Here is a 23,262-nt window from a genome sequence, read left to right as displayed (position 1 = left end):
TCCAATAAATTGTTCCTATTCCTCATTCTAGAGCCGTGGTCGGCAAACTGCGCTCGCAAGTCACATGCGGCTCTTTGGCCCCTTGAGTGTGGCTCTTCCACAAAATACCACATGCGGGCGCACACGGACAGTGCGATTGAAACTTGTGGCCAATGCGCAGAAGTCGGTATTTTGTGGAAGAGCCACCTAAGGGGCCAAAGAGCCACATGTGGCTCGTGAGCCGCAGTTTTACGAGCCACAGTTTGCGGACCACTGTTATAGAGTAACTCAAAGCAATCCCCACCCTTTCAGCTATCTGTATTCTTATCTTATCCAGAGTAACTACCTGTAGTTTTATCCTCCAAATAGTTTCCAGACTTCTTCCTGTTTGGGTTGTACATTTTTTAAGTTAAACATTTGTTATGTTAATCTATTAAGGACGACAAATGCATAAATGATGCCACATAACTAATACAGTATAATGTAATAGAGGAGTGGTCAAAAAGAGAAAAGTATAAGAAGTTTCACTTTAAAAATTTTTGAAAAATGGAGGTGATAAACTTTCTTACACAACACCAGACACACCCATAGTTCGAGCCAATAGAGGAAGGACATGGGAGGTAAAGGAGGAGCAAGTGTCAAAAAGGAAGAGACACAGAAATACACTGGTGGGGAAGCAAAGAGAAAAAAAGGTAGAAGAACACACCGAGTTCTGAGAAAAGCCCGAAGCCCTCTCATGACCCAATGCAGTTCCACTGGGGCCATCATGTCCTTCAGAACTGGAAGCAGCCCAGCTGGTTTGGCTCGGTGGATAGAGCCACTTCAGTCAGCCTGCAGACTGAAGGGTCCCGGGTTCGATTCTGGTCAAGGGCACATGCCTGGTTTGCAGGCTTGATCTCCAGTAGGGAAACAGGAGGCAGCCAATCAATGATTCTCTCTCATCACTGATGTTTCTCTCTCTCTTTCCCTCTCCCTTCCTCTCTGAATTTATTCAATAAAGATATATTAAAAAAACAACAAAGAACTGGGAAACAGTTGGCTGCCATTTTCAAACTAGAGAGTATACACTCAGGTCTCATTTTGCCTGAGAGATGATAAAGCTGCTCCATTCCACTGTACCTATGACTAGTTTAGAAAAATGTTGGGTATTTAGTATGATTAGAATGTTGGAAGGACTCTTAAGAGATCATCAGTCTAATTTCACTTGCAAAGTAGTGGAAGAGGGACCCAGCACTTGCTTGGGTCTTCCACTGGGCTAGTGATAACGGTAGGGCCAGAGCTAGGTCACAGCTCTCCTGACCTCTCCAGGTACCAGCTCCTACCTCTGCCCCATAGCTGTGGTTTCCAAAGGAAGAGCGATAATGATAACCAGGCCAGACAATTTGCTTGGCTTGGCTTATTCTTTTTTTTTTTTTTTGACAGTTTTATTTTATTTTTATTTTTTATTTTTTAATTAAATCTTTATTGTTCAGATTATTACATTTGTTCCTCTTTTTTCCCCCCATAACTCCCCTCCTCCCAGTTCCCGCCCCACCCTCCACCCTCACTCCCCACCCACTGTCCTCATCCATAGGTGCACAGTATTTGTCCAGTCTCTTCCCGCATCTCCCACACCCCTTTCCCCACCAAGAATAGTCAGTCCATTCCCTTTCTATGTCCCTGATTCTATTATGATCACCAGATTATTTATTCACTTGATTCTTAGATTCACTTGTTGATAGATGCATGTTTGTTGTTCATAATTTGTATCTTTACCTTTTTCTTCTTCTTCCTCTTCTTAAAGGATACCTTTCAGCATTTCATATAATACTGGTTTGGTGGTAAGGAACTCCTTTAGCTTTTCCTTATCTGTGAAGCTCTTTATCTGACCTTCAGTTCTGAATGATAGCTTTGCTGGATAAAGTAATCTTGGTTGTAGGTTCTTGGTATTCATCACTTTGAATATTTCTTGCCATTCCCTTCTGGCCTGCAAAGTTTCTGTTGAGAAATCAGCTGACAGTCGTATGGGTATTCCCTTGTAGGTAACTGAGTTTCTTTCTCTTGCTGCTTTTAAGATTCTCTCTTTGTCTTTTGCTCTTGGCATTTTAATTATGATGTGTCTTGGTGTGGTCCTCTTTGGATTCCTTTTGTTTGGGGTTCTCTGCGCTTCCTGGACCTGTAAGTCTATTTCTTTCACCAGGTGGGGGAAGTTTTCTGTCATTATTTCTTCAAATAGGTTTTCAATATCTTGCTCTCTCTCATCTTCTGGCACCGCTATAATTCTGATGTTGGTACGCTTGAAGCTGTCCCAGAGGCTCCTTACACTATCTTCGTATTTTCGGATTCTTTTTTCATTTTGCTTTTCTGGTTGGGTGTTTTTTGCTTCTTCGCATTTCAAATCTTTGCCTTGATTCTTGCGCTCCTCTGGTCTGCTATTGGGAGTCTGTATAATATTAGTTATTTCAATCCGTGTATGCTTAATTTCTAGTTGGTTCTTTATCATAACATCGAGGGTCTCATTAGATTTCTTGAGGATCTCACTACGTTTATCGGCGGCTTCTAGACAGTTCTTAAGAGACCTTAAAAGTGTGGTTCTGAACTCAATATCCTCCATTGACAGTTTTGTCCTGTTTCTTTGTCTCCGCATTTTATATGCTTTCTTGGTGCACCCCCTAGTGGTCTTTGTGCGCAGTCTTGTTGTAGTTAAGCCTTGATTGTTGTCGGCAATACCGGGGGTGATTTGACCTCCAGGCTAACTGGCTATGAGGGTCCGCTGTGTCTGCAGTGGGAGAGCTTCTGTGCTGGATCTCTAGGGCGGTGCTAATCTAGCGTTTGCCTGAGGCTATCCGGCAAATGGCTCCGCGCAGGGCTTGGGCGGGGCAGGACCCCAGGAATCTACAGGGCGGGCCGGAGCGAGCAGTTATGGCTGCTCTCAGTTCCGTCCCTAGGGGCTCTGCCTCACAGAGTCCCAGCAACCGCTGCAAACGTCGGAGAGAAAGCTGCCTTCGAGTTCTGACTGAAGCCAGACAGTCCCGCTTCTCCCGCTTGAGTCTGGGTCCCTAGAGACTCGCCCGGATCTGGAGCTCAGAGTCTGAAACTCCCTCCCGATTGAAAACAACAACCGCACCCTCCGCCTCCAGCCCGCTCCGCGTGCACTCCGCACCTTAGTATTTCACTTCAGCACTGCGCCTCCTCTGAGTCTGGGTATGATATTCTCTTTGGTCCTAGTTGTAGAATTTCCACTCAGCCAGCCTTCCTGTGGTTCTGGATGATGTCCGTTCCGTCTTTTAGTTGTTTTTTGAAGTGGTTGTTCGAGGCAGCAATCTCCGGCGTTAACCTATGCCGCCATCTTGGTTTCTCCAGTGCTTGGCTTGGCTTAAAGTGTAACATATATGCATCCTTCTTTTGCTAATCAGAAAGCATAGTCAATCCATATGTCAAACCCTGCTCAAAAAGCCCTCATGGTTCGGCATGCTGAAAGAACAGAGAATAAGCAGTGTTTGCCTGGGAGGCAAGACCTTTATGACCCTTTCTGCTTTTCCCTCTGTGCTGCCCTATAAAAGCCCTGAAAGGCCAGGAGAAGAGACTGGGGAGTCATTAATTAGGGAGAAATAAGGCTGCACATACAACAGCCAGAGTACATCTCCAAACCGGCAGGAACACTTACATTCCTACATAACTCCTAGAACCAGGGGCTATCAAAAGTATTAGCTGCCTTAGCTCTTATGTCTCTTAGGGTCCACAGATAGGTGAAGATACAAAACTGACCCAAGTTTAAAAAAAAATACTGCCTTGTGTCTACAGGTAGGCACAAACTAAAACTTAAGAGTTGAAAGAGGCAGTTCTGGTCCAGCAGTTCTCAAACCAGGCTCCCTGGCATCGCCTCAGGGGCCGGGGGGTGGCAGCAGTCTCTTCCTTTCGACAAACTGCTCTGTTCTTACTTGTTTAGGTTTGAAGGAAAGGTGTTCCTGCTTTTAAATAGAAGTTTAAAAATTATGCAGACTCTCATGTAAAAGAGTAAGCAGAGCACTATCTCACTGAACTGAGATTCTAGGATCAGCTTTCTGTTGTTGTTAATCCTCACCAGAGGTTATTTTTTCATTGATTTTTAGGGAGAGTGGAAGAAAGAGGGTAAGACAGAGAGAGAACAAAGAAGGAAACAACCAGAGGTCAAGAGCTCCACCTTGGTCATGAGGCAGGCTGACAGGATGGGGCTGGAACTAAAACCTTGGGGTCCTACCACCCATTTCGTACTGGTTCCTCTTCCTGTGCAACACACAGAGATACACTAGGCACGCAGACACACACACTCTCATGCATGGGCCTGTGTGTTACCTTCCTTGTACCTGGAATACCAAGTTGCAACCATATGAATCCAGATGACAGGGTGTGTGAGCCCCCAGGGAGCCAATCCACAATGTACTTTCCCGTCCATTTCTTCCACGAAACCCGAAGTCAGACCATATCACATCCTGTTTTGAAAATAAAGTTATAGTCCATTAAGAATCAACCAATTCCTCTATATGGTAGTGTTGCACATTAGTCTGACATAAACCCAAACCCATGGAATTAAAAAATATATATAAGCTAGAAGAGAGCAAACTAGTGAACCAGCTTACTGGTTTGGTTTTATTCATTTTTTCAATCATAATTATTTCCTACTGAGTTTAAGAAAACAAGAAAAAAAAACTTCCATGCGCAGAACATAGTCCTACATGCTGACACTTCTTTATCAGTATCTTCAATCTATATTTTCTATTTTTAGAGGCAAACCATTAACAGCTGTATTCAGAGAAAGAATATTTTGGGGAGACATTTAATGGATGGTTTTGAGGAAGATTAGAATGAACATTTCCATTTTTGTTCTGAGTGATGAAAATAGCGGAACATGTGAACATAACTAAGGTCTGTTACAGAAGGGGGAATTTTCGCAAGGTCAGCACCACTGTAAATGCCTATGGCTCATGTGCAGCCACTCCAGGGAGTGGCAAAAGTCATGTGTCTTCTGAATATAGCCCATAAGCTCCACGCAGTGACTCAGCTCTGCATTCCCAGAGTCTAAAATTACACCTGCCTCAGGGTGAGTGCCCATAACACTGGCTGCTTGGGAAGGAGAGAAGAATCTGTGGCCTGATTATGGGTAAATGGTTCAGGCCAGGAACATTTTAAAGCATCTATCACATAGTTGGTATGACATTGGGTGTTTGGGATACAAAAATTAATGCAACCCAGGCCCAGCCTTCGAATCTAATAAAGAAAGATAGTCCCATAAGTGGAACCTTTCACTATAATGTGGCAGATGCTCTGACAGAAGTGAGCAGATAACCAAAGAAGGACGCCTGGTCGCCAGCAGGGAGCTTGGGGAAGGCTGCCAATGAACCTGGGTCCCTGTTGAACAAGTCACCACACCTCAGTCTGGAATTTAGCTAAAGGCAGCTTAAAGACATGCAGTATAAAAACAAAAAGCAGGGGTTTGCCTTAGCTAAGAAGCAGCTGGTTTAAGTGATTCTTAATCTTCTAGATACACTCCCTTGGGAATCTAATGAATGCCAACGCCCCTATCCACAGAGAAATGCAAGCACACACAAAATTTCTTATGCTTTGCGGGAGTCGAAGCACTGACTGCAGGTGAGAAGCTCTGTTCCACAGCATTGCTTCAGAAAGAACCACAGAAAAAAGGTTTTCTACAGGATGGGGGTTGAGGGGAAGTGGAGTTAATATATGAGAAACTGACAAGAGGTTTCCCTGACCTCTTATCTACCACAATAATGACTAAAAAAGGGAAATTGTTTGGGAATGATTAGATCAAGGTGACCTAAACTACCTACAATTTCAGCAGCATATTGGCTGGGAAACACCAGAGGAGGAAGAGTTGGGGAGGCGGGTGATGGGGTTGCAGAGAAAGTGTGAATCAAAGTAAAATTTGTCAGGAAACGGACAGCATTTTGTTTCTTTTCCCACAGGCTCTTAAGAGTTGGGCCTTTCTTACCAATCGAGTTCCACTACTTACAGGTAGCCAAATGTCTGAAATCAATATAAGCCCAGGAGGAATCAGCCTCAAGTCTTGCTAAAAACAAGTGACCCTGTTAGGTCACAACATCAGTGAAACCAACACAGGAGAATGATGGGGTGAATCCACCCTGGAATCTATTCTCGCATCCACCTCAAGCGCTGGAAAAGTCTTTTTTTTTTTTTTTCCTAATATATTTTTATTGATTTCAAAGAGGAAGGGAAAGAGAGAGAGAGACAGAAACATAAATGAGAGAGAATAACTGATTGGCTGCCTCTTGCACGCCTCCCCTGGGGATCAAGCCCACAACCCAGACATGTGCCCTGACTGGGAATCGAACCATGATCTCCTGGTTCATAGATCGACATTCAACCACTGAGCCATGCCAATCGGGCCAGAGAAGTCTTTAGAAATCATCTATATCCAGAAAATCTTTAATTGTTGAAAGTATTACTATATGTTCCCTTTTTCCCCTTTGACCTCTTACTTAACAATAAATACTATGTAAAACTTATAAAGAATAAATACTTCAATTTAAATTTCAAACAACCCTTAAATGGACATTACAAATTAGCAAGTACTTAAGGCTCTGTTTTTCCTTAGGAAATTACCTTAAGTAACATACACAGAAAACAGGTAGGCTTGGATAAACACCCAAATTCTTACATTCCAATCTGTTTCATCAGAAAGCATTGCTGGCTGTCAAACAAATCCCTTTAAATCATTACTAAACCGCCTGGTTCAATTTCAACATACTCTCATAACTATGTTATACAGTAAAGTCCAAGACAGTTAGATAGAACTAATCTTCCATGTATTGCATTTTGGGATTCTGTGTCCTGGTGACTTAACAAACTTCCTGACTCTCAGTAGCTAATCTGAATCACAACATAACATGGAACCTACCTGAAAAACATTCTTGGAGCAAAATCCCTTTTGCTATATATTGATTCTTAATAGCTTCAATTGTGATGATACTTATTGATAATTATAAAAGGTAACACACCTGTCATTCTTACCTAATGAATCAGAGGTAAAGAAATTTTATATGGAATGTCACAAATTCCCTACCTTCCTTGGGAAGTAGAACACAAAATGTTTCAAATAAATGCTTTACTTAGATTAGTCAATGATATGATACATAACTAAAAATTAGTGAGACTTATTAATTTCATTTTCCACTCATGAAAGTCAGTTAAGTGCCAATATCCTAATTTTGATCACCGGACATTTTCCAATAATATTAGCATATTTGCCAGTGTATTTACCAGTATGTGTATTGCATGTTTATCAGTGGATGATTTTAATTTGTGAAATAACATGGTTAGTACATGGAAACTTTAAGTAAAGCTAAGTAAAAACTTATAAAACTAATAGAAGGCTGAAGAGAGCTAAGAATTTCGTATCAAGATTAACAAATGCTATAATTGATTAACTAGAAGCCACAGAAAATTTGACAAGGGTGAAGCTAGGGGTTTAAGTTAAAACATTCTTTGGAGGGCCCTAAAGACCAAAGAAATATCAAAACAAGAAATAAGAAAAGAAAAAAATACACTTATGTAATTGTTCAATTACTTACTACGTACACTGGTCCCACCCCACTTTCTATGCAGTTTCACTTTCCATAGTTCAAATATATTCAGTGAAAAACTTCTGAAATAAACAATTCATGTTTTAAATTCAACAACCTTCTAAGTAGCGTGATGAAATCTTACACGGAATGGCTCTGTTCCGCCCAGGACATGAATCATCCCTTTGTCTAGTATTCATTCCATAAGCTATCCACCCTTAAACATTTAGTAGCCTTCTGGGTTATTAGACTGTATTCAATGCTTGTGTTCAAGTAACCCTTATATAACTTAACAATGGCTCCAAAGCCATTCACAGAACTTTTATTACAGTATATTTTACAACTGTTCTCTTTTATTACTAGTTATTGTTAATGTTTACTGTGTCTAATTTATAAATTAAATTTTACCATAGGTATGTATGATTAGGAAAAATAGTATACATGGGGTATTATCTGTAGTTTCAGGTATCCACTGGGGGTCTTGGGACATACGCCCAGTAGATAAGGGGACTACGCATTCAGCACTATGTTAACACTTTTGGGGAATAAAAAGAATTATAAAACACAGTCCCTGTTCCCAAAGAGCTTACATAGAGAAATTCTATGTAATATACCATTTAAATAACAATCCAAATAAAACAGGAATGAAACCAAGGGATGAATGGATGTGGGTGCAAGTGGTTGAGAAGGTTTTATAGCCAAGACTGAACCTTAGCCAGACCCTAAGAAGTAGAGTTTTAATAAGGAGAAACTGAGAAGAGCATGAATAAAGGCCAGAAGGTGAGAGAGAACATAGTGGCCCAGCACTCAGCGAGGAGACTAGACAAGGGACTAAGTAAAGTAGAGGAGAAAGGTTGCATCAGTCATGTTGGGGAGAGTCTTAAATGCTATCCTTAATTTTAAGTCATGAAACGTTTGTGAACATGATTAACATATTTCAATATTTAATCTGGAGCATGACTTGAAATGTATTTTCATAAGAAACTGTTTTAGAAGTAATCAGAGGAAGAGTCAGAACTGGAGGAATAAAGAGTAATTTCAGAAGTGATGTAGACCAGAGGTTCTCAAAGTGGCCCATAGATCCTCTTGGGGGTCTCTGAGATCCTTTCACAGAATCTGTACGGTTAAAATTATTTTCATTATACTACTAAGATGTTACTTAGCTATGTTAAGATGCACTGTGTTCACACTGAGGGCACAAAAATAATGGTGAATAAAACTGCTGGTCAAGACAGTGGAACCAAAGTATACTGGTAGCACTGCATTCTTTTTTTTTACAGCTCTATCTATCTATCTATCTATCTATCTATCTATCTATCTATCTCTCTATCTATAAAAGCTTAAGCAACCGTTATGACTGAACAACCGGTTGACCAGTCACTATGACGTACACTGACCACCAGGGGGGCAGACGCTCAACACAGGAGCTGCCCCCTGGTGGTCAGTGCACTCCCACAGGCAACCTCTCGTGGCAGTCCAACCTCCCCCTGTCCGTCCCCGTGGCTGGCCAACCTCCCGCGGTCCCTCCCCGAGGCTGGCCGGCTAACCTCCCACGGTTTCTCCCCCCGGCCGGCTGGCCCTGACCCGCCCCGATCAGGGCCAGCCAGCCAACCTCCCATGGTCTGTCCCCCATTTGGTATCCCCCTCTGGCAAGCCGGCCAACCTCCCACGATCAGTCCCTCCACCCCATTGGCTGGCCAATCTCTCGTGGTCCCTCCCCCAAGCTGGCCGACCAACCTCCTACAGTCCCTCCCCCCAGCTGGCAGACCCCAATTGGCCCAGCTCCTATCGGGACTGGGCGAGACGGCCCTGATGGCCCTAATTGCCAGCCAGGCTGAGGGACCCTACCCATGCACAAATTTGTGCACCAGGCCTCTAGTTAAGATATAATTAATGATACAATAAACAGCATATATATTAAGTGTATAATTTGGTGAATTTTTTCATATATACACACACACACACACACACACACACACACACACACATATATATGAAACCATTACTACAATCAAGATGAGAAACATTTTGATCATGTCCAAAAGTTCCCCAGTGATACTTTGTAACCCATCTCTCCCTACTCCCTCATTCTTAGACAAGTACTAATCTACTTTCTGTCCATTTATTTATGAGTTCTACAATTTCATACAAATGGAAGCATATACTCAGTACTCCTTTTTCATGCTAACATTAATCCAAAGGCAAATCAAACAAAGTTGACTTCACACAAAGTAGATATCAAAACAAGGAAGAACCCAGGAGAGACAATCATTGCATCATGATAAAAGATCAATACATTAAGAGGAAATAATCATCCTAAATGTGCATAAATCTAATAGTTTCAAAATACACAAAACTAAAACTGATCAATCTTAATTGAAAAAGAAACAAATACACAATTACAGTTGGGAAATTTCAACACCTTTCTCTATATAATGGGCAAAACAAGTGCACAGAAAATTAGTAAGGATACAGGAGACTTGAACAATACCTTATATTTATAAAAAACAACAACAGTATACACATTACTTTCAAGTTCACCTGGAACATTTATCAAGACTGACTATATTCTGGCCTGCCGGGAGCCGGTCCATCCTTGCTGTTTCAAGGGACCTGGCATATATGGCATACTGTTCTTAATATGTTTGTTCACCCTCTTGGCACTATGTGTTTTAACCAAGGTCACCTCTCTGAGAAAGGTTGTTTCCCCAGGTAGGGATTTTCCCCTGAGTTAGGGAGGGAACAAAACCCCTTAACTAAGTGCGAGGCGGGTAATTAATCACTTTAACTATGAACAATCATGCTTAAGCTACATAATCTTTACTCCCTGGAATGGAGATAAGAAACGCCCTAACCTTTGGAATAGAGATTGATAGGATTGGAATCAACTGGTATACATACAGATGTAACAAGACAACAGGACACAGAACCAAGACAACAGGACACAGAACCTAGACACAGAACCTACACAGAACCTAGACACAGAACCTACACAGAACCTAGAGACAGAAGAACTTCGCTGGAGAGAACATGGCAAAAGATCCTGGACAGAAACTGGCCACAGAACCTAGAGACAGAACCTAGCGAGAGAACCTGGCTGAAGAACCTAGAGACAGAACCTGTACAGAACATTGCAAGAGAACCTGACTGGAACCTGGTGATTGAACCTGGCAAAAGATCCTGAACTGAACCTGACTACAGAAATTGGCAAGAGAACCTGACTAGAACCTGGTGACTGAACCTGGCTGGAGAACCTGGACAGAACCTGCTGGAGAACCTAGCAAGAGAACATGGACACAGAACCTGGCTGGAGATCCTAACCAGAACTTCGCTGGAGATCCTGAACAGAACTTGGCTGGAGATCCTGGCTAGAGACCCTGGCTAGGCTGCTGATCAACTGAACGCTGTCTCCGTGTCATTCCTTCTTCACCGACTCCGTCCACACCTTTGGGGACCCCTGGACCTGCTGGGGTTGGCCCCCAGCACTGGCCCATAAAACCATAAACTTAAAAAAAAAAACAAAACCATAAACTTAAAAGGAGTGAAATCATACGAAGTATATTCTCTGATTATAATGGGATTAAGTTGGAAATCAGTAACAGAAAGATAGCTAGAAAACCTCCAAATATTTGGAAACTAGACATTATACTTCTTAAGTCTAAGAATAAATCACAAGGAAAATTAGAAAATATTTTGAATAACATCTGCCTTCCTCCATTTATTCCTTTTTGGAAATTCGCCACCAAACTGGGGGACTGCATACCAACAAAATTGTAAGCATTGTTAGGTTTTCGAGTAAGACTCTTGCTGTAGTGCGGATAGCTGTGATTGGTGAGTCAACTGCCTGTGGCTTTCAGTTACACCAAGATTGTAACAGCATTTTTATCTTTTGTACAACCAAGAAGCTTTGTAAATAACATTTTAACATGTAAAAAAAGAAAAGAAAAAGGAAATATTATGAACAGAATGAAAATGATTTTGGAAATTTGTATCCTGAAATCCATAAACTTTAAAGCTTCCTAATACTTAAAAGTCTTTCTGATGAAAATGGTAATATTAGCAAGTCATTTTTTTATGATGATGCATACAGAAATGTGTCAATAGTTGGAAGATCTACAAACTCAATAAACCAATATTTTCCAAATGGCTGATGAACAGTATTATAAAAGCTCCATTCTCTACAAGAGAGACCAATGGAGTTTATTGTATGAGTGCAAAGAGTTCAATGATTATGGGTTCAGACTCTACTGCAACAAACAAATCTTTTGAGAAACTACTCCTTGTCAAGTTTGGCAGAGTATTTTTAAAAATCCACAACTATCTAAAAAGGCGGCTAAAAAACTATTTTCAGCTGCATATGCACGAGGTAAGATATTCTTCATATACTTCAAATAAACCAACAAATTACCAAAGACTGAATGAAGAAACAGATAGAAGAATCCAGCTGTCTTCTATTAAAGCAGACATTAAAAAGACTTACAAAAATGTAAAATAATACCACTCCTCTCAGAACATACAAGTCTGAATATAGTTATTTTCATTAAAATGTTATTATGTTCACGAGTTTATTTAAAATGAATTAATAAATACTTTAAACATTGATCAGTTTGAATGTTTAACTACCTACCATGACAGAGAGAAGAATACTTGAAACAATAAGTAATAAGACTAAGTGGTCAAATGAGTTATAGCAGTAAAAAATGGTAAACAACTTTGGTACCTGATGTAAGAAGACTTGGTACTCAGAAAACTCTGAGCTAAAAAATAAAATAATCTCAATAGACTTGGTTTTTCATAGCAGATTTGCCTGTACTAATCCGGAGACTTAATCACCATAATGTGAGCGGACAGAAAACTCATTCAACTAAAAAGATCAGATTTTATAAGGGCTCAATTAGAATTCCAGCACAATGCCAAAAGACTGTTTTTATGTCCACACTTCATGGACTGGATACGTGTATGCCCAGTGCTGTTATGCCTGGGCTGAGACAGATAACTGAGGGGGTCAGATCAGAGATTCACCCAAGGCAGAGTGAGCCCTAGACTAAGCATAAATGGAATTCCTTAATTCTGGCTGTAGAGTTCCCACAGAACTGAATGTATTAGACCCTCTGGAGGCAGTGAAGCAGAGAAGCAGTTAAAGGTTGGAGGGCGGACAGCTTGGGTTACTCTTTTCTTAGTTGTATATTTTCAAAAGCTTTTTCACTTAACCTCATTTTTCTTAAAATAAGGATAATTATTAAATCATAGGGTTACTGTGAGGATTATAAATGTAAAGTACTTAGAAAAGCATCAATTATAAGTACTTGATAAGTATTACCATTACACAACATTTTGCCTGAAATTTAAAGTAAAAAAAGTATTAATCTAATCTACAGATTGAATGGGGGATATAAGAAATAATAATGAAATACTCTAAAAAGTAACTATGATATTTAAAAGGTCCAGGGTTCAACATCCATAAAGCGATCACAACTAAGGTTGTAAGAAAAAAATTACCTCAAAATTATCATTTAAAAATGAGTAAAAAGTAGATTTGGTATAGACTTTGGATTCAGAAAGCATCTATGAAATGTTTTTAAAACTGATGGATTTCTTTCATGGTTATGAGAATAAAAATATGTCCTTGCCTAACAATTATGAAATAGGTGAGATAATTTTCATTTTTTAAATAAAAAGCAAAAAATAAGCATTTAAAAATTTAATAAAGAAATCTACAAAGTATTAACAATTGTATCATAGTAATTATGTAAACATCAGCATCTACACCTTGATTCAAAGTGAAAAAAAACAAAACAAAACGCAGGCTGCATTAAAAACTTCTCATGAGTCCAAGGCCTACAGCCTATGTGAGAGGGAAGTCCAGAGAGGGAGTGGTGGTAACGGGCAGGAGGGGAGGAGTGGGGGGTGAATAGCTGGCAGTGACGGCTAAGACTTCTCTCCACAAAGGGTGGGCAGGGTAAAGGACTCTGGAACCTTGACCTGACTGTGGGCAAGGCAAAGTCATCCTAACAGCTTCAGGGACTACTCCCATTCATGGCCAGGCCTAAGACACCCACCCAGAAATCAGAGCAGGAAGTTTGCAAAATCACTCCACAAAATAAACTGGCAGTCTGCAGCAGAAAACACTTAAAAGAAAAGAGGATATTGTAGCCTGCAAACTCTTCTGTCAATTATGTCAACACACGGCAAAGAACTTCCACATTCTTACTTCTGCAAGTACGCCCACACTTCTGCAGGACTTCTACAACCAAATACAACAATAAAGTGGGAACCAGCACCTGACCCAGGCCTTATATCTGCACTAAACCCTCAGAACAGGGAGAGATGGAAGCAGCAGCTTGGACTGCTTCATGTAGTCAGCTCTGTACCTCTGTCTCACCAGAATGAATGAAAACTTCTATGTAGGTCAGAGGAAATGAAGTGTTATACATAATCTGTGCTTCTAATACACTCCAAACCAGCTTGGGGGCTGTTTAAAGGCACAGGAGAAAGTGCATAGGAAATTTGATGAGTAGAAAACCAGTGAGAAGGCTACTCATGTGTGTGTGTGTGCCCAACATTTCACTTCTCTTGAACAAATCTTTTTGGTTAGAGTGGATAAAATACTCAACACCCACAGTGAACCTCTTTTGAGAGAAAAATGACAGTGAGGAAAAATGGTACCAGGGAATTTCTCAAGAATAAATTATTACCGTGATTAAAAGGAATGTGTTGACTTACCTGGAAAATATCTGTCTTGTCTTCAAATAGACTGACAACATATTTATAGTCAGCATAAGCCCAGAATTTGGAATAATCATAATCTATAAATGGTCCAGAAATACTAGAGTGGTCACAGTTCCAGGTCAGAAACTCTTCAAGTGTAGCTTCTACGTAACTACATGAAGTTTCAAACTGAGGAACTGTAAAGTAAGAGAACGCAACTTTAAATGTATTTGAAACAGTTTCCAAAATTGTTTTTTAAAAAATATTTTCAACCAAAAATGTTAACTATCATTTCAATTAATTAAAAATTAACTTGGCACTTGCTATATAATTAAAATCACTTACAACTTTCACAATGCTATTGTGGTACATATATACAATGGAATATTACTCAGCCATAAGAAAAGATAAAATACTGTCATTTGTGACAACATGGATGAGTTTTGAGAATATCATGTTAAGCGAAATTAGACAGGAAAGTCAGGAACCATATGAATTTAACTCATATCTATAATAATAAAAGTGTAATATACAAATCGACCGAATGACCGAACAGCAGAACAACCATCCAGACAACATTCCCGATGACCATGCTATGACACACACTGACACCAGGCCAGCCAAGGCAGGTGTGATGTGATTGGTCGGGGGGCCTGCCATTGCCCCAGGATTGCCCCACAGAGGGAGGCCCAGGCCACAAGTCAGCGAGGCAATCAAATGGGTGGCTCCACGATTGCCTCGCAAAGGGAGGCCCAGGCCACTTGCTGCAGGACAATTGATGGGGGGTGGGGGGACACTCTGCGGAACCAGGGAGCCAGGGGGTTGTGGTGGCGGATGTGGGCAACACCAGGCCAAGGCAGGTGCGGGTCGGGGGCGGGGCTGTGAGGCAGCGGGGCTGTGAGGCAGCGGGGCTGTGAGGCAGCGGGGTTGCGAGGCAGCTGGGGCTGCAAGGGCCTACCCTTGCACCAATTTCGTGCATTGGGCCTCTTGTATGGGATATAAAACTGGAAGCAACAAATGAACAAATAAACAAACAAAAACTCAAAGACACAGACAACAGTATGGTGGTTACCAGAGGAAAAGGGAAGTGGAGGGGAGGTGTCAAAGGGTAAAGAGGATCAAACACATGGTGATGAAAGAGATTGAACTTTGGGTTGTAAATACATAATGTAATATGCAGATATATTATAGAATTGTAACTTGTATGATTTTATTAACCAATGTCACCCCAATAAATTTAATAAAAAAATTTTAAAGACACTATTGAATTAAGCATTCATTTTTAAATAAAATAGTAAAATATTCTAAGATTTTTTTATAAAAAGACACAGTTTTAACCTTAGAACTAAAAACTATCCTTACTATTGGCTGATTCAGTTGTTAAACAACAAAGCCAAAAGCTCTTCTGAAAGAAAGCTTTTATTAAGATATAAAAAAGAAATCATTAAGTTATTAGAATATTTATTTTCAGACCTGGCTGGCATGGCTCAGTGTTTAGCGATGGCCTATGAACCAGGAGGTCACAGTTTGATTCCCAGGTTGGGGGTTAGATCCCAAGTGGGGGGCATGCAGGAAGCAGATCAATGATTCCCTCTCATCACTGATGTTTCTATCTCTCTCTCTCTGAAATATAAAAATATTTTTTAAAAATATTTATTTTCAGGATACAGAAGAAATTTCTAATAAATAGGATTAAAAATATTAATGAAATATATGATTTGACTATATTAAAAGGTAAAAATAAGGAAGCAAAATCAGACGGCAAATAATAACATGGGAAACACATTATGTATCCTTGTAGAAACTGCATTTCTTTAACATGACCCATTCCCCTTTCTGCCAATCCTCTCTTTTTTAATGCTTAAGTCCTTAGGACATCAGACTCCAGTCAGTACCAACTGTCTTAAGAATGAAGCCTCAAGTCTGTTGACCACAGAAACCAACCACACATCTTGACCTCAGTTGTGTTTCAGTCCCAGGCCCATAAAGCAGAAGGATCCCACTGACCACACCCTCACAGCGCTAGGCAGAACAACGCCATGGCTGACCTCAGGAACTAACACAATGATCAACTACTCCCTACCTTGGCCCCAACCAATCAGGAGAGCCTACAACCCTAACTCCCTAAATCACCATGATTACTAATTTTCCCCATTCGTAACCTGTCCCTGTGTGGTCCCTCCTGGAGCCAGGTTTTAGAGCACTAGCTTACCTGTGACTCTCGGCTTGTGCCATTTCCTTAAATAAATCTTTACTTTCTTTGCTGTAAACTCTTGGTCACATCTTACTGGGCTTTCATGGGTGCTGGCAAATGGACCCTTTTAGTCTAGCAAGATCAGTAACAAATACAGTATTCTTAATATGTAAAGCACTTATTAAAAAAAAAACCACACACCTCAAAAACCTGAAAGCCCAATAAGGAATAGTCAGAGAACAATTACCAGAAAGAAAATACAAATTGCCACTAAATATGAACACATGTTCAACACCACCAGCAACCAAAAAAATGTTAATTAAACTCATGAGATGTTACTTTTCACCTATCAGCAAGATTGTTTTCATTTCTTTTTAACTGAATTTATTGGAGTGACACTCGTTAATAAAATTATATAGGTTTCAGCCTGCCCGGCGTGGCTCAGTGGTTGAGCGTCGACCTATGAACCAGGTCAGGGTTTGATTCCGGCCCGGGGCCCATGCCCGAGTTGTGGGCTCAATCCCCAGTAGGGGGTGTGCAGGAGGCAGCCGATCAATGATTCCTTCTCATCACTGATGTTTCTATCTCTATTTCTCCCTCTCCCTTCCTCTCTGAAATCTATCTATCTATCTATCTATCTATCTATCTATCTATCTATCTACCTACCTACCTACCTATCTTTCTATCTATCTTAAAAACAATTTTATAGGTTTCAGGATACAGTCTATAATACATCATCTGTATGTTGTATTGTGTGTTCACCATCCCAAGCAAGATTATTTTTTGAAAAGTGCTGTCTGCAAAGAGCTGGGCCATAGTATCAGAGGTCTTTCATTCTTTCACCCCACACATATCTGAATGTCCATTAGGAGCTCAGTCCACGATGAGAAAGTGAACTTCTTCATGGGAAGAGAGACTTTGAACAGTTCATTACTGACATAACTAATCAGTTAGTTATCATAACTATGCTAAATGTTACTAAGAAATAGTAGGTGCTCTGAGATAATTTAAGAGTCACACATTTGGGGGTAGGGAGGGAGATGTGGTCAGGAAAGACTTCCAGGAGAAAATGCTATTTGAGCTAACATCTGAAGGAAGATCTGAAGGCAGAAGAGAAATTAACTAGGTAAAGGTGGAGTAAGGGGAAAGAGGAACAGAGAGAAGCATGCTAGACTACAGACACAAAGGCCCTGAGGTAAGAAACAAACCTCTGGAAATACAAAAAATGCAGAAATACTTGGTTGGCTTGAGCTCAGGAAGAGGGATTAAGCTGATGAGACAAACACAGCTTTCTACACCAAAACAAAATTTTGACCTTTAGTTAAAGGTAATGAGAAGCCATTTAAGGGTTTAAGCAGAGAAATAAGATGAGTTTAAAAAACAAAAACTGTCTCTGGTTTAAGTATAAGAATAGCCTAGGTAGGGAGAGCAGGAGGTACAGTGGGACTATAGATGAGGCTAGTGGGATGAGAGAAAGCAGGGTAACCCCAACTAGAAGATGGTTATGGAGAAAGAGAGAAGCAGGTTGCTACTAGATATTTAGGACACCACTTAAGAGAGGCATTCCCGAACGCCTCAGAAGGTTCTTGTGTTAAGAAGCTTCATGAATATTGCTGCCACTGATGATAATGGTCATATCCCTTGATCTAGTCATGATCCTTTTAGAAATCTATTCCAGAGAAATAATCACAAACGTGGACAAGATTTATTTTCAAAATTGTTTACTACAGTCCTATTAAAAAATTTAAAACTTCAAAGCAATCTATATATCAAAATAAGAGAATTTAAAAAATACATTATGATACTATCATACAATGGAATATTAGGTAGCCATTTAAAAGTCACATTTAATGTTAAGAGAAACTGCTCAGAATATGTTAAGTAAAAAAAAAAAAAAAAAGCAGGCTATGAACATTAATACATTATTTTTAAAAGACAAAAAGGCCTATATGGACATATGTAAACTTTGGTGATAGGACCAAGTGCTTTTTAATTTCTCTGGCTCTTCCCATTTTTTTCAATATTCTCTACAATAAGCAATATTCTCTACAATGTTATTTTTAAAATAACATTTATTGAGCATTTACTATGTGCTAGGCACTGTTCTAAATGTTTTATGTGCATGAACACATTTAATCAATTACAGAGAAGTTACTTACCCAAAGTCACATAGTAAGCTAAAATTTGAATCCATGCAAGCTGACTCTGAGTCAGCTCTCTTATTGCTTGTGGCAGAATTGCATTTATACTCAAAGAATAACTTCAAGATTTAGTATCCAGAATATATAAAGAACTCTTTGACAAATCAACAACAAAAGACAAAAAAGCAAAAACAAAAACAAACCAAACCACCCCAAAGCAAAAAATATCTCAATTAGAAAATGGGCAAAGCATCTGAATAGACATTTCTCCAAAAAAGATATCCAAGTGGTCAATAAGCATATGATAAGATGCTTGACATCATTAGTCAAGGGAAATGTGTATCAAGAGCATAATGAGATAACAATTCACACCCCACTAGAATGACCAGAATAAAAAATGGAGTAAGTGTTGGCAAGGACAGAGAAATCGGACACTCATACATTGGGGTGGGAATTTAAGATGGTTCAGCTGCTTTGGAAAACAGTTTGGAAGTTTCTCAAAAGGTTTAATACAGAGTTACAGTATGAGTTGGCAATTCTACTTCTAGGTATAAACCCGAGAGAAATGAAAACATACGTCCACACAAAAACTTGTACATAAATGTTCATAGCAGCCTAATTTATGATAGCCAAACAGTGGAAACAACCCAAATGGCCAGAAACTGATTAATGGATAAACAAAATGTGGCATATACACATAATGGAATATTATCTGTAAATATAAAAGCCTAATATGCAAATTGTCCCTGTAGAAGTTCAACCTGGAGACTGATCACTCGCTATGACGTGCACTGACCACCAGGGGGCAACGTGGAACGAAGGAAGGCCCTGATCGGCCCTGATCGGCCCTGATCGCTGGCCAGGCCTAGGGACCCTACGCATGCACGAATTTCGTGCATTGGGCCTCTAGTTCATTAATAAAAATAAATGAAGTACAGATACATGCTACGACATGGATGAATCTTGAAAACATGCTATGTGAGTGAAAGAAACTAGCACAAAAAGCAACAATATTGTATGATTACATTTATATGATGTGCTCAGAATAGTCAAATCAATAAAAACAGAAAGTAGATTAGTGGTTGCCAGGGACTGGCAGTGAGGTAGAACAGGGGGTGACTGCTGAAGGGGTACTGGGCTTCTTTATGGAGCGATGAAAATGTTCTAGAATTAGATAGTGATGATGTTGCCCAACATGGTGAATATGCTAAAACCACTGTATACTTAAAATGGTCAACTTTTCATTATGTGAATTTTATCTTTTTAAAAAGAACAAAATACCTCCTGCATATGAGGACTGAGTGAGAAGGTGGCTGGCTGGCTGCCAGCCAGGAAGAGGAGCTTCATCAGGAACTCAACCCTGATCTCAGACCTCTTGCCTCCAGAACCGTGAGAAAAAAAATTCTGTTGTTTAAGAAACCGTCTATAGGAGAAGGAAGATGGCGGCGATATAGGCAGACGTGTCCCAGGTCGTCTCCCGGAGCAAATGGAGTAAGCAGCTGAAACTAATAACACCCACCCCAAATTGGCGAAACTACTCAGCTGGTGAGACGGTCTGCAGCCGGGAAGGGCAGAGCTCCCCTGGAAAGGTAAAAAACCAGGGATCTGGGCAGGAAAGTTTGCCAGACCTCTGAGCCCAGAGGGATAGAGGCAGACCTCGCGGCAGACAGCCGCGTCCCTTGGGACAGGCACAGCCCCTGACTAGGGAAAGGAGATCCGCGGGATTCCTGGGGCCACCGGGGGATTTGAGAGCTGGGTTCTGTGATCACGGAGGACTGAGCCTAAAGGGGGCAGCCTGAAGAGCTGACCAGAGCATGCAGTGCCGGTAGTAGAAGAGCTTGTAAGAAAGTCAGCCTTCCCCGTTTCCGCGGCCGGCGTTTGCTTATTTATTTTCACTGAATCCTGTTCATAAGACATCTCGGATACGGACACTCACCTGTGCTGAAGAGAGGGAGAAGGTGCGGACGAGTGGAATCTGGGGAGAGACTGAGGAGAGAGGGGGGGCCGGGAGAGATGGCAGTGAATTGAGTGCTGAGACACCCCTGGGCCCAGGATCGGGGCAGTCATTCTCTCCAGAGGGTGGGACTCCCCTACCTAGCCCCCAGGCAAGGAGCACAGCCACACCCAGATTCCACTGTGAACGCGATCAAGGATTAAAATAATCTGATCAGTCCCTGGGAGTTAACAGGATCTGGCTTATAGAGGGATTTTCAATCCCAGCGATAGAGAAGCCATATAACCTCAGAGGCCAACGCCAGAACACTGCCACCCAGAGGCTGAGCCACAAACTGATTCTTTGCTAAACACAAAATAAGGCAGTCTGAGAAAAAAATACGGCCTGCTTTAAAATAAGGACTGTGGTTTACAACACAGAGGAACAGGGTATCGCAGGGAAATTCAACACTCTCCTGAATACCTGGCAGGACTAAGGCGAGCCAGACTGACGAGTAGAAGAACGGAAGGATCTTCACTACTGCAATTTTCTTTTTCTTTTTTCACCTTTTAACTAAGAAACCAAATTTTTTTTTCTTCTTTTTCCATCACCTGATTTTACCCTTTTAATTACTACATTCTTATTTTTAACCAGTATTATGATTGCTACCATTTTACCATTTTTTCAAGTGCCATTTTATTTTCTCTTTATTTTATTTTGGGATTAGTGTTCTCCATTCTATTTTCATCGTTCCTTTAGCAACAATTTTCCCTACCTCAATTTTACCTCTATGCTAAAACCCTCTCCCTCACTTTTCCCCTTTTGTTGTCCTGTTTCTCTTATCCTATTCCTGCTCTAGATTTTCCCTATTCCTTCTGTTTACCTCCTGTCAAAATTTCACCCTACTTATATATCCTATTTCCAATCCACTGCTCTAAATCTTTATACACATACCCCTTATCTTTCTTCACTATCCAAAATTTTTTTCTTTTTTTCTTCTTTTATCTTTCTATTGTTTTCTTGCTGTTTGCTTGATTGTTGAGTATATTGTTTTTTTGTTGTTGTTGCTTGTTTTTTTGTGTGTGTCTGTGTGTATGTGTGTGTGTGTTTTAGGACTTGTTGTGAGGCTGTTTTGCTTTTTATTTTTATTTTTTTCTGCTGGTTTTCCCCCTCCCTCCACACATCCCCCCCCCCCCCCCGGTTATTTTTGTGCTTCTGTTTTCCCTTGCCTCTCTTGATATTATTGGTTGTTTCTAGTTTGCATTCATCTCCAGGGAGCTGTTGCTGGAATTTGTTGGGATTAGTGGAGGTTCCATAGTTTTCTCCTCATATTAGTAGTCTCTTCCCCTCTTCCACTTCATTCTCTCTTTTCTTTTCTTTTCTTTTCTTTTCTCTCTTTTATTTCCCCCCCCCTCCTTTTTCCCAATTTCATTTTTGCACTCCTTTTTTTTTGGTCCCTACTTTTCTTTTCTTTTTTCTCTTTTATCTTTTTCTCTTCTTTCTTCCTTATCCCCTAATTCTCTTAATTCGGGTGGTCACCTTTATTTGGGGTTATTAACATCGTGAATATATTTGTGTTTAGTGCCTGGTACGTGGTGCCTTGTTGTGTTGTATTTTGTGCCCTTAAATCAACGCAGCAGATCCGAGCAATAGCAGCCTACTGAGCACCACACCCTCTGCTAAGGAACAGCAGCTGTACGTGAAACCGCCCCCCACCAGCCAGAAGAGCCACCACAGCTGTGAACAGCACCCACCAGAGGAGCTGCTGCCAACTCAAGAGCAGCTGCTACCGCAACCACCCGAAGAGCAACCACAGACCAAGGAGTCACTGCCACCCAGGGAGCAGCCACTGAACGACTCAACGTCTAGATATGTCAGTGAGATCAAACATGGCAGGACAAAGAAACCCCCAAAGGAAAGAGAAGGAGAACTCTCCAGAAAAGCAGCTAAGTAATACAGAGGCATGCAACATGACAGAAAAAGAATTCAGAATAAGGGTCCTAGAGTGCATAAACCGGATGGAGGGAAAAATCGACAACCTCTGCAAGAAGCAAGAAGAAACAGATGAAAAAATCAACAACTTAAGTAAGACCCAAGAAGAAATGAAGAGTGATATAGCTGCAATAAAAAACACCATTGAAAGTATCAATAGTAGACTAGGAGAAGCGGAGGACCAAATTAGTGAATTAGAAGACAAGGAAGCAAAACATACCCAAACTGTACTGCAATTGGAGAAAAAAATTAAAAGACAGTAGGAGAACCTAAGGGAGCTTTGGGACAACATGAAATGAAACAACATACGAATAATAGGGGTGTCAGAACAACAGAAAGATGAACACGGATTAGAAAACCTACTCGAAGAAATATCATCAGAAAACTTCCCTGAGGTGGGGAAGAAAAAAGTCTCACAAGCCCAGAGAGTCCCAAACAAGGTGAACCCGAAAAGACCCACACCAAGACACATCATAATTACCATGGCAAATGTTCAGGACAAAGAGAGAATCTTACAGGCTGCAAGAGAGAGACGGAAAGTTACATACAAGGGATCTCCCATTAGATTATCAAATGATTTCTCAACAGAAACACATCAGGCCAGAAAAGAATGGACGGAAATTTACAAAGTGATGCAAAGCAAAGGACTGAATCCAAGAATACTCTATCCACCAAGGCTATCATTCAAAATTGAAGGGGAAATAAAAAGCTTCACAGACAAAAAAAGGCTAAGGGAGTTTATCACCACCAAGCCAG

At 40.6% G+C, this 23,262-nt stretch overlaps 1 protein-coding gene across 2 annotated transcripts in view; it reads right to left on the bottom strand.

Annotated features, from left to right (window-relative positions):
- Positions 1 to 23,262, bottom strand: part of HSPBAP1 (HSPB1 associated protein 1) — a 54,744-nt gene that overhangs the window by 8,310 nt on the left and 23,172 nt on the right. For both annotated transcript variants that reach the window (XM_059687661.1, XM_059687660.1), the window contains exons 4-5: positions 14,262 to 14,443; positions 4,294 to 4,430 (exon numbers count right to left, since the gene is read on the bottom strand). In XM_059687661.1, coding sequence (XP_059543644.1) covers positions 4,294 to 4,430; positions 14,262 to 14,443 — 319 coding nt within the window. The remainder of the gene's footprint in view (positions 1 to 4,293; positions 4,431 to 14,261; positions 14,444 to 23,262) is intronic.

Source organism: Myotis daubentonii, chromosome 3 (assembly GCF_963259705.1).
Source record: "Myotis daubentonii chromosome 3, mMyoDau2.1, whole genome shotgun sequence".
Lineage (NCBI taxonomy): Eukaryota > Metazoa > Chordata > Mammalia > Chiroptera > Vespertilionidae > Myotis > Myotis daubentonii.
The sequence above is the reverse complement of the archived record's forward strand: the minus strand, read 5'-3'. Positions and strand labels throughout refer to the sequence as shown.